The 13,009-nt window shown below is 25.7% G+C and overlaps 1 protein-coding gene across 9 annotated transcripts in view; it reads left to right on the plus strand.

Moving 5' to 3' along the window:
* The window catches only part of Kyat (Kynurenine aminotransferase), a 55,595-nt gene extending 42,624 nt beyond the window's left edge, over positions 1-12,971 (plus strand). For all 9 annotated transcript variants that reach the window (XM_071184257.2, XM_043053521.3, XM_043053522.3 and 6 more), the window contains 7 exons: positions 2,159-2,279; positions 4,177-4,253; positions 6,144-6,233; positions 7,778-7,964; positions 9,377-9,450; positions 10,186-10,272; positions 12,804-12,971. In XM_071184257.2, the coding sequence (XP_071040358.2) occupies positions 2,159-2,279; positions 4,177-4,253; positions 6,144-6,233; positions 7,778-7,964; positions 9,377-9,450; positions 10,186-10,272; positions 12,804-12,863 (696 nt within the window). In that variant the 3' untranslated portion in view covers positions 12,864-12,971. The remainder of the gene's footprint in view (positions 1-2,158; positions 2,280-4,176; positions 4,254-6,143; positions 6,234-7,777; positions 7,965-9,376; positions 9,451-10,185; positions 10,273-12,803) is intronic.
* Positions 12,972-13,009: the final 38 nt, after the last annotated feature.

Here is a 13,009-nt window from a genome sequence, read left to right on the forward strand (position 1 = left end):
AGCAATTTGTCTTTACATTTTTCCTGAAATCCGGGTTAATAATTGCAATCAAAATACCAAGAAAGAAAATAAAAGTACAAATAAATAAATATAAAGAAAGTAGAAAGAAAAGAAAGTAGAAAGAAAAATAAGAGAGAAAAGGAAAAGAAAAAATTTTACAGAAGGCAAATTTTGGGCATTAAAAAAAGAAAAAAAAAAAATTTCAAATAGCAGAATTGGAAATGATCTTGTGTTTTCTAATATTCTTGAGACTAAATATGATAATGGTGCGTAACATTGTCAAAATTATGTTGACAGAATTGTGCAAATCCAAGAAAATTAATTAATTCCTAACTTCAGGTGATTTTAAAAAATAAAATTTCCAAATATTTTGCTATTAAAGTGATAAATATTAAAGGTAAATAATAAATTAAGTGAAATAAAGACAATACTGAAATCTTGGACTTGACAATAACAACCACTGTGTCATTTTTGTTTTCAAACAAGGTAAACAAAACTCAAATCTAATTTCAGATTGAAATTTTTCCAGGAAAAATGTTTTTTGTATTTTGTGTTTTACATTTTAAATTACACACTTCTAACAAATGTTTAGAAATTTTTGTCATCATGATTGAAGAGTTAACTTAAATAGTGTTTTTATGAAGAATACTTCTTATAGTGAAAAAACTGTGTTGTGATTTTTAAACAAAAGATATTTGAAACTGAAAAAACTGTTAAGTAAAAAAAAAAAAAAAAAAACTGTTGAAAATGAAAATTTTAAAATTGCTGATAATGCTACTACAGATTTTTGATTGTGTTAAATTTTTTACCATGAGAACATACGTAAATGTTTTATAATTCATTTTACTTTTATATAATGTTAACATTACAAATTTGATTTTTTTTTCATTTTAATTGTACTTCTACCATAGGGAAGATTTTGCAAATAGATAATTTTTTAAATTTTTGGTTTGTAACTAAGCATTTTTGGCGAGGGGGGATGTAACATAAAAAGCTTCAATTAATCTTTTTATGTTAGTTTCTCTGCTATAAAACTTCTTCCTAATTAATTATTCTATTTGAAATACTTTCTCACACTTTTAAAAGCCACATCCTGTTCTTAAATCTATTTTTGGCTCAAGTATGCATTTAATTAAGAGCAGGACATTTTTCCCTTTGCTCTTGTGTGGGAAACGTTCGATCTATCTCATAAACCAATAGCAACTACTAAGATTTCCCTCTTTCCCTAAATTAAGACATTTTACGGATTTTACTTTGCAAGATTTTCCCTAACATATAACCAAGGAGCCCAACTTTTCGTGTGCACTTTTACTCACTCTCATGACTGCTCTTGTCTAATAATTAATAAATAAATTTTGTACCCTCCTTCCCGACCTATGACCTGTTTTAATCCTTCCACTCGGCAACGACGTTATATATATATATATATATATATATATATATATATATATATATATATATATATATATATATATATATAAATTCAAACAAACATTAAATCTGTAAAAATTTAAATATATGTGTGTCTGTAAGACAGCACTTCTTCAGGGGGCACACTGTCTACAAACACACAGGAGCCTTTGCGTTGTCAGTGGAAAAACCAAAACTGACAGTGCCCCGAGGCCCCGTAATGGATAGACAAATAAGAGAAAATCATTACAAGAATTGAAAAGCACAGAAAAATAATGAACCAGCAAACGCTACTTAAAAGTACACATAACACATTTAATTGTTTGTTTGAATATCAAAAAAAAAAATAATACATTAATAATCATATTTATTGATAGATAAAACAAAACATTTTAAAACAATCTAGGGGCACTGTCAGTTTGTTTTGTTTTTTCCACTGACAACAGAAAGGCTCCTGTTTGTTTGTAGACAGTGTGTCCCCTGAAGAAGTGCTGTCTTACAGATGCACATATATTTTAATTTTTACAGATTTAATGTTTGTTTGAATTTCTAAATGAAATAAAGCAAATTTGGTTTTAGCTGCTTTAGGTGCTTTTCTATTTTAATTTAATGTTTTAATAGTTTATTTACTTCTTTGTCTCTTTTTTGCTTTTGTAAATTGAATTCATTTTCTGATTAGACTTAAGTTACTATATTATTTCTCATTGAAAGCTTTAACAACAAAATTCATTTATTTTTTTTAATATAGGTTTTCAAGCGCGACGAACTGTTAATGATTGCTGAACTCTGTAAAAAGCATGATGTTATTGCCCTCATGGATGAAGTATATGAATGGTTAATATTTCAAGGCAATGAACATATCCGCATGGGTAATTTTTGTATATGGATTTATTTTATATGATCTAATAATTTGTAGTCATAAAAACACTAAACATTTTAAGACTAAGTAGAAAATTTGTTTAGTTTTTAATATTTTATGTTAAATAAAAGCAGAAGTTAAATTCTGCACAAAACCAATTTGGTTATCTTTGATTGTGAAATCCTTTTGCGTAAAACAAAATTGCAAACCTGCTTCACTTTGTAAATAAATATTTTCTAGTAGTAACAAAAGTTAAGTTGTTTTCAGTTAAGTATTACCACTACATATCAAAAATTCAAAGTGTCATATGAAATTTAGCTTAATTGCAATTATCTCGTGCTCACTCTGTTAAAAAGTAAACATAATTATCTATATTCTACAAGTTTTGCTATTGAATTTGCTACCTACTTTTGCAGAAAGCGGAGCAGTCCATTGGTATCCCTGTGTAAATTCTAATCAATAATTAAAAAGAATATTTACAAAAAGTGTCCTCTTTATTTCAGTATAGTTTTTATAAGTTTTGCAGTAATAAATAATGTATATTAGAATTATATTATTAAACTTGAAAAGTACTATTGCGATGGATTACCTTTCTTTTAATTATTAAATTTGTGACACATTATTTAATAAATAATTCTGTAACTTCTTAAGAACTACCTGTTTTATTGGTATTTAATTTTTTTCTCTAGAAATATTAGAGTTTAAATACTTTGAAAATATTTTAATTCATGGACGTTTACTACGAATAAAATCTTTTTCAATCAATTGTTATTTTATGCCTTTAGAAAATATAATGTTTATGAAGAGAGAAAAAGGTTTTAGTACTTAAATTATGATGTGTAACTACCAATAAATATTCCTCATCCTCAGGGATGTTTCACAGACCGTCGTCCATAGCCCATTTTGCAGCTCTAGTGCGATGTTAATAAAGTACCTACCTACCATTAAATATTTGTAAAAATAAATATAAATTTGTGGTTAGATGTGGCCTACATTTACTGACTGAAAATATGAAATTCAACAACATTTGGTCTTTTTTTAAGGAATTAATAATTAGAATTAAAGAATTAATTCAAAATATTAAACAAATAATTATTTTATTAAATTACAAAGTGTTTAGAGAACAACATACAGTTTATTTGCACTGCATTATTAAACTAAGTATAACAATTATGTATAAGAGCTCACATAATGTAATAAATAGAGACAGATGACTACTTGGATACTCTAACAAGTATATGAGTATGAAGATGATTTATATATGCAATGATTTATATTCTCTTCAATGTCTTGGCACTGTTAATGATAGATACTTGTAAATTACTGAACTTATGTGTTTTAGTTTACCATGTTATTTGTACTTTTATATACTGATTTTATAAAGATGTTTTATTTAATACCATGTATTTAAAATTTTACTTTTTAAGACATGAAATATTAAGTTGTAACGCATTAATATTTTACTGTAGTAAAATTATACTTACGATACTTGATATTAAGAACTTTACTAAATATGTTATATTTTTGACTGAAGATAGAAGATAAAAAGATGCCCATGCTTATTTACCTCTTTTGTACTAGATTTTTTCCTTATTTTGAAATTAACAGTCTTCAAATTTGTATAAAATTAGAACTGATTTTTAGGAAATACATTATTCTATATAATGTTCTACTTAAAAATTTTCACGAGACATGAGAAAAATTATTAATATGTGTAAGGTTTATTTATCAATATGTGATGTAACACATCAAAGTGATTGTTAATCGTTCCTAAACTTTTATTTATTTATTTATTTATTTATTTTGTTTTTTTGTAATGTCTTTTTATTACTTTGAATTAGAAAACAGTAGATTCTAGAGCATTTGTGTTTTATTATGTCTTCGAGTAACTTTATGTTATTTTTTAGCAACCTTGCCTGGAATGTGGGACAGAACTATCACCATTGGTAGTGCAGGAAAAACATTCAGTGTCACTGGTTGGAAAGTAAGTTATTATTTTAGATATAGTAGAGCGCCGATTTACCGGATTGTCCAATAATCCGGATCATACACGAACCATATGTTTTTCTCACCTTTCTCAAAAACGATAGGGGTTTTTTGCAGAAAAACTTTATTTTTCACAATATCTATAAGGGGTTAAAAAATGGCTTCTTTAATCTCTTGGTGACCCGCTCACTGACCACTTCCAGTGATGCTTAACTTCGGCATTCTACTTGGGAACTTGTCTTTACACTCAGTCCAATGTAGGACTCCTTCTTTTTACTAAAAATATTTCATTAATCAAATCTAATATTTTTCTGTTTCTCTCCTAGTTTTCTGTTTGAAGTATGTATTTTTAAGAATCTTTAAAACATACTTATGTTTTAAAGCTTACTCAAAAGTAGTTTAAAGTGTTAATTTGTAACTATTTTTGATAACTTGATTGTTAAGCTAATCTACTAATTACTACAGCTATTAAGTTTTCAAAATCTTATATTGGTCTGTTAGTTTTTCTGTTTGGTAAGGATATTTTTAAGTTTTAAATTTATTTTTAAAGTCTTTTAAAAAGTAGTATAAATATGAATGCTCATGTTAAGTTTTTTTTTTTTTATTTAAGTTATTTAATATCTTTGATAATTTTTTGTATTTTTATGTTATGTCTGAAGTCACTTATGTAATGTGTGTGCTGTGTAGTTTGTATAAAAAGTTTTCATAACTTATTTTTCTTCAGGAAATATAGTAGACACTTTTAAATTCAAACTTAAAAAAGCCCATCATTGTGTGTTTTTTGATTTTTAAAGCATCAATCTATGGTCTAATTTAGAATTTAAACTTTTGAAGCAAATACTTTAAATCATTTGATAATATTGTCAATAGTTTGTTTCTGGCAATAATTAAAAAAGAAACTTATTGCATTCATAATATCATATTATAGTTAGTAAGAAGGCAATATTTTTGTGCTAATCTAGAGAAATTTATAAGCTATCAAAATCTCATGAAATTAAGAAGAAAAAAATTGTAATTTTAATTTTTTTTAGATCAAAAAATTTTTAATTAATGCAATTGCTTTTAGTTTTTTTTTTTTTAAATTTTCTATGCTCTCTCAGGGGTCTGTCCAGGCCGAATATACTACCGTTTAGCGGTACCTTCACAAATTCAATTTTAGGAAAAACGGTAGTTTCACGAAATACTTTTTCTTAAAATTTCTTTGTTTTTTAAGGGAAAAATCTTTTTGTATCTTTTAAGAAACGATAAATCTATATTTTAACCATGATTTTGTATTAATTTTTTAATATAATTTTTAATTTTTCACAAATTATGTCTAAATTTTCACAAAATAGGTACCTTTCACAAAAACCTAGACAGACCCCTGTCTCTAATATTTTTAATTTGCTTCTTTTCTTCCCTCAATTTGTGAAATTACTATTAAATTATATCATTTAACTCTTTTGTTCTCTATATTGTATCATATTTGAACCAGTAATTAAACAACATTACTCTAAACACCTGTTATTTTTACCAAATTATAAAATTTTAAAATTATAATTGGGGTTAAAAAGTTATTTGAATCTGTACATTGTAGATAATTGTATAATATTTCCTTCTTATATCTTTTGAACTTCTCTATTTCTTTTTTAAAAATGTATGAAAGATTATAAATACATCATGTAGAAATTATTAGCAGGTAAATCTATGAAACAAATCCATTCAAAATATTCCACTTCGTAATTAGTATTGTATTTTTATTAGTTAGGCTGGGTATATGGCTCTGAGAGTTTGATCATATGCCTTTAACTTCTTTTTTCTGTGTTCTAATGAGCTTCTGCCCTGCCTGTTGAGGTAACTTTTTTAGGTACAAATTTTATGACTAAATTTGATATTTGTTTTTTTTTAGACTGGTTGGGCCTATGGTTCTGAAAAACTCATGCGAGCTTTACAACTTCTACATCAAAACTGTATCTACACTTGTAACACACCCATACAAGTATGTGCAATTCATAATAAGCTCATACATATACTAATATATTTTAAATTTTTAGTTTCAAGATGAATAAATTGCTTGTATCATCATCTTTTTTCCCCACTGATTGAAGAGTCTCACTCACATAGATTTAAAAATTCTCAAATAAAGTCATTTATCTTTGTTAATAGATATAAAATCATTTTGTGTATTCTTGGCTTACAGAATACATAATTTTATTTGAAAAAAATTTCATTAAATCTTTTTTTTAAAAAATTTAAGGTAACTGCAAAATGCTTTAGATCTGCCTTTGCCTTGAAAGTTTTAAATATTTTTAAAAAAATGAAAATTAATTTGAGATATTTTTGTAATTTGTGGAACTACCTCATTCATTTTCTCAAGGTAAAAACATAACTATCTAAAGTTTTTGCATTGTTATGTTAAGGTACAAAAGAATGTATAACAAAATTTTTCAGTATATTTATTTAAAAGAAAAATTGGTGAATAATTTATATTTAAAAATTAAATAAAGCAAGCCTGGGGAAATTATTTAAATTTTAGTCATTGTTAAATTTTCAATGGTGTATGGGAGCGCAAGTTTAAAATAAAGCATTGGTAGAGAAATATAATCATGTATTACTAAGCATGTTCATGTATGATTACTGTAATTATCAAAAATGAATTTCAGTATTAAGGTAATGAAAAAGGAAACAATAAAATATATTTTATATGCAAATTGTGAAAAGAAATTATATGTTGATATATTTGACACTTTTTTTTTTATCGGGTTTCAATTATCAGATTCCACAGGTAAATGAATCAGTTAATTTTGTGATTTTCTCTAGACTTTTTTTGTAGTTTTCTATAAAAGTTGAGTGTTATGGCTATATACAAAGAGAAGTAGAGCACTCTGGCAAGAACCCATTCACATATTGTATCGGAATGTTTTTATATTCAACAAAAATATGCAAATTACAAAACCTCCAACCGTGCTCTTGTAAGAAAATTGAAACTATCCCCCCCCCCTTTTTTTTCTCCCTTTGATTTGAACATGCAAACTCTTTTTAAGAAATTAAATAAAAGGAGTAGGGGAAAAAATCAAATAAAATAGTCAAATTTCGTTTCTTCCCTTCCACTTTGTGTAAATTAATATTTTTCACTTCAGAATTATTAAAATTCCTTCTTAAAGTTAACTCCGTACCTGTTTGTCAATAATTGATAACACTGATATAAACTTTTAAAAAGAATTTTACTATTATATGGTAACTACTCGGTATGTATAGAATAATTTTCAAACTCTGTTCTAAGAATTTTTCTATTTAAAGACCCGGCATAAATGTGATTTAAATAAAACTGCTAAAAATTAAATTGCATAGTCAAAAGTTTGTATAAAATGCTATGATAAAATATTTGCATATCATGTACCCTTAAAAGTCCGCTAAAACTTATCTTTATAGTCAAACTCAATAAATTATTTCAAATTACAAAATAATTTTATAGAGTTCTGTTTGAGATTTAAAATCTTAACTATTTGTGCTACTAATTCAATTAACGAAAACATGTTACAGGAAGCTGTTGCTATTGGATTTGAAACGGAAATCGCCCGAATGGGAAAGCCAGATAGCTATTGGAAAGAACTAGCTGAAATGTTAGAAATTAAAAGAGATCGAGTAGCCAATTTCTTATCTGAAGTAGGCATGTCTCCTACGATACCTGAAGGAGGCTATTTTATGATTGCTGATTTCTCAACTCTTGGTAATTTTTGAAATTTAAAATACTAACTAAACATTTTCATTCAGTGAAACTATATATAGTATGGATATTCCAGATTACTCAAATTCTTTTGCTATAATTTCTGGAAATTATTGCAAACATTTTTAGTTATTTTTCCTTACCAGATCTTTAGTTTAGGCAGATGTTCAGGCAGTTTATTCAGGCAGGTGTCAATCAAAAGTAGAAAAAATAGAGAGCAAGAGATAAGATATATATCTTAACATTTATAGTGAAATTTTAGTGTTAGGTTTAATGAACAAGTTGTCTCAGTCCCTATATTCTCATGATAAACTAGTTCAGATTGTTATACCTTAACTATGTAGTAGTGTTTGTATTTGTTACTGTGTACTCTATCCCAGATCTAATATCCATCGACTTCATTCAATCCTATTCCTTCATTAAAATTTCACTTTTTATGCTGTATGTTTGCTTTATTTTATTATTTCTTCTCCCAAAGAAATGATTTTAAGTTGTTTTTTTTAATATATAACATAATGTTACTTTTTGGTTTTTGGGATACAAAATGTACACTAACATTAATAAATAGAATGCAAAAATTTCCTTATTAAAAAAGTAGTGTTCTAATATCATTAAGAATCTTTGCAAAAAATTAAACACTTTTTTTAAAAAATTTAATTGCTTTTTTTAAAAAAAAAATTAAAAGAATTTACTTTAATAATTAGTTTATGAAAAAAAATGTCAAGTAGTTGTCAAAATTTGTATAATTACAAATCTTGCTACATATAAAAGCTTTACTCATTAGGTTTATAAAAGTGTAGCAGTTTAGATCAATAAACTGTTTCATACCAAAGTGATTGTATTTCATTTTCTATATTGACGGTCGAAATGTGCTACAGGACGCACATAGTCGAGCTTTTTACCTATGGAAACTCTAGCCATGCTTTCAAAATTAGCTTGTTAATCATAGTAGTAAGCTGTATATTAATTTCTGTCTTGATTTATAAACCAATTAAAAAATTTAAGCTTGGAAACTATATGGAACTCAAAACTTTGTACTCAATTTAAGGATCTTGGAAATTTTGAAACATATTTTTGATTATCTAAATGCGAAAAATATTTTGGAAAAGGTAAATGTCGTAATGCATTCCCATACATCTGAGCAGAAGGGAGGGAGGCTCAAGACACAAAACCGGTCTCATATTACTGTTTGAATTTCCTTTGTCCTACAAATATGTGTCTAACTATGCTTCATCCTAAGAGGCTCTTATTTGTACTTCATTTACATTGTTTAGCTTTATTCCTACTTTGCAACACAAAGTATAGCCTATGTTCATATGGATATTACAAAATTATATATTGCATGTTAAGCCTATATAATAATTTCGTTACTTTAAGGGTTTATTTTCTTATTTGTTTGGTTTTTTTCCCTATAGGTGATAAAGTAGACCTCAGCAATGAAACCGGTACCAAAGACTACAAATTTGCTAAATGGTTATCAAAAAATAAAGTATGTGCTTTTATTTCTTTGTTTTATTGTTTATTTTATGAAAAATATGTACAGTATAACCTCATATGAAGTTGATAAGTAAGTACTATTTCTGACTTGAACATGAAGAAAATATCAAAATGTCTTTGCAAAAATTTTCAGTTAAAAATCTAAACTCTAGAAAGAGAAATATAAAGTACAAAGCACTTTAAGTATGAAGGTGAACATTATTGCCTGAAATCCATTACTGTGACCAAGCTATTAATCAATAGTGATAAAGTATAGTTAACCTTTAATTATTATTGTTGTTGTACTTGTTTTCAAGTTATTATTAGTATATATTAGTATATGAAAATTGTTCAATATGAGAAGTCATATATTAGTATATGAAAATTGTTCAAGTTAAGAGTTAAAAGCGTTCCGAATTGTTAGTAAAAAAGATTAAATTATGTTAAAAGAATCCCATATTTTTGGTCAAGAAAAGTGATTTTGAATTAACCTACAAAATTTAATCTTTATTGTTTAAATTTCATATTTATTTTGCTTATTTTATAAACATTTAAATCATTTTATTGTATAATTAGTTTATAAAGTTTCACCCTTGAACGTAGCCTTATTTTTTTTTCGATGATAACTTAAATAAAACTATTATTAAATCTATGGTTAGTTCATACTACTTATTTACAAAAAACTGTAAATTTATTGCAGTAACAACATAACAGAAAAATTTCTAAAGCATATTTCTTTTTATTTAAGAAACTGCAAGGCATCCCACCAAGTGCCTTCTATGGCGATGAAGATAAACATTTGGCTCAAGATTTAATCAGGTTTTGTTTTATAAAAGTAAGTAACTGAAGATAAGTGTGTGAGTTTGAGGAGATATTTTTTATAATTTATATTGCTAATCCTTTTTATCCATAAATCTTTAGTTTCAGCTATTAGAAGTAAAGTTTTAAAACGAAATTCAGTGTTTTGACAGCCCATGAAAAGCAAAGGCCTACTGTGCCCATCCCCATTTTTTTGTCCTTGGGTTTTCTGAACCAGGAACAAAAGTCTTGTTGGGTGGTCAGCCGAAATCGGAATTTTCTGTGTTTTGTCCCTTACACATGCTGGGTACTCATTTAGTCAAGGCTAGGTTTAGTTTAGGCTAAACTTAGCCTTGACTAAATGACTTTCTGCCTGGCCTGTCTGGCACAAGTGCTTGAAGCACTACTACTCAGCAACTGGGCTTTTAGAAGCAACTGGGCGTTTTAAAATCACTAATTTTTTCTCTAGTTTATCAATTCAGTTTTTCTCTCTGCTAAGTTGATTTTATTGAAGATTTTTTAGAAGATAGTTTTAAGAACTTTAAATACAGTTAATTTAATATTAGAAATTTAATCATTAAACTCTCTACCTATAAACTTTATATAACAATCACTTTTTTAAATATTAAATTACTGCAACAATTACTGAAATTTTAAATTTGTATTTGTTTTGACAATTGTTCAATTTTGACTTTTTATCCTTCTTTGTGTATATTGTCTAGTATTAAAACGTTAATGAAAATAAGAAATCTGCATATGGATAATTAATTAGTACTGCTGAACTTTGCAATTTTTTTCTGTTCTTTACTCTAAATGTAATATTCAATACATTTATAACTTATTTTTATCTAACATAGTTACAGAATATTATTTCTATGTTCTGGACACCTCCTTCAAACATGAACTACCTGTATAAGATTTTGTTTCAGATTAATTCCTTTTTCACTGATAAAATTTTGAAAAAGAATTACTTATACGCTTTTACGAATTTATAATTTTCTTTCCATCAGATGTAACTATAATAATTAATAATTATGGTAATTAAATTAATTGTAAATGTGCTAACAATCAGAGATAAATAAATAGCAAATTTTATCACCATATATGCAGCATTTATCTCAGTCAGTAAAAATGCCATGCTGCTTTTATAGTGACATTGGTCCATTAAGGATTAATATTTCATTTATTTTTGAGCTTAATTATTACATATTATTTTTAATTAAACTGTACCTTAAAAATATTGTTTTGTATTGTGAGAGTAATATAAAAAAAATTCTACATTTTTTTTATTTTAACTATTCTAACTTTTAGTTTTATCTCTGATTTTAATAATTTTTTTCATATTCAAAAAACTGTTTACAATAATTAAATTCTACATAAATTTTGCCTTTTGCAAGTTAGCTGCTTTCATACTTATTACTGATTTATGTTATTGTTTGTAAAAAATAAATAAAAACAAACTTCAAAACTTAATTGTATATATATGCTTAGTAAAAATTCTGTATAACAATATCAGCAAAAGGAAATAAATAAAAATTAATACTGTCATGGGTATAAAGATTTTTTTTTTACCCGCACTGTATAATCTATATTAAATTATCTTTCAATTACCATTCTTAATATTTACTGTAAAATTTTAACTTATAATTTTACCCTAGCATGCTTTTTTGAGGATTACTCCAGACTAATTAAAATTCTTATTTTAAAAAGATTGTTTTTCACTATAAACATTTCTTCCATAATGAGAAGAAGAAATTTTGCTCTAAACATTCTATATACATGTTGCTTTAAAATAACAAAAGTGTCATAGAAAAATTGTTTATAATAATTTTTTGTAATGAAACAAACAGTATAAGCTGTTTGCTAGTTTTTAATTTATCTTATGTATACCTATCCATCAGCAATTAAATCTATCTGATCAATTATGCCAATTTTACTCCTATTATCAAAATTTGTCAATTGCAAAATAGACATTAAAAAACTTGATTTATAGAAAAATTTTAAATTTTCAGTAAGAGCAATTATGTGAAAGGCATCTACAATAAAGAATTAAAAGTTTATTTTGATATTTTCTCTCAAACTCAAGATTTCCCCTTTGAATTCTATAGTATTCTTAATGTATGCCATATTTTCTTTGAAACTTCAAAATTTTAAAATATATCGTTGTAGTTTTTTGGAGAGAAAATCTTTAACAATTTTTGCATTTAAATTATTTAATTTTGAGTATTTGTCTCAATGGAAATGTCATTAATGAAAGGTAAAGTGTAAAGTTTATAAAAAATAAGTATTAAGTTTTATAATAAATTTCTACCATTTTTATCAATAAACAGATAATTAATAGTTTAAAATGTGTATTTATTATTTAAATGCATTTGTATAAAAAATATCACTTTGTATAATAAATCGTAATTCTTCTGATTAAGATTAGGCAATCATCATCACTTCTTGGTCATTAATAACTTTTAGTGTTTTGTGATTATATTATTTTTCAAAAACAATTATCGAATTGTATATCTTATTTATTTATTTTAATACTTTGAGTAACAATAATAACTATTTGCTTTTCAGGAGGATTCTACTTTAGAAAAAGCTGAAAAAATAATCAATGATTTGAAAAAATCCCTTTAATTTATTTATAATATAAATTGTTAATACATATTATTCAATAAGTATTTTTCATGTATTAAATTTTATACTCAGATTGGTTTGTTTTATTAAATTATATTTTGCAACAAATCTGTGTTATATTTTCATAAACTTTGATTCACTGTTAT

This window comes from Parasteatoda tepidariorum, chromosome 10 (assembly GCF_982258835.1).
Source record: "Parasteatoda tepidariorum strain Cologne lab strain chromosome 10, Ptep-v5.0, whole genome shotgun sequence".
Classification (NCBI taxonomy): domain Eukaryota; kingdom Metazoa; phylum Arthropoda; class Arachnida; order Araneae; family Theridiidae; genus Parasteatoda; species Parasteatoda tepidariorum.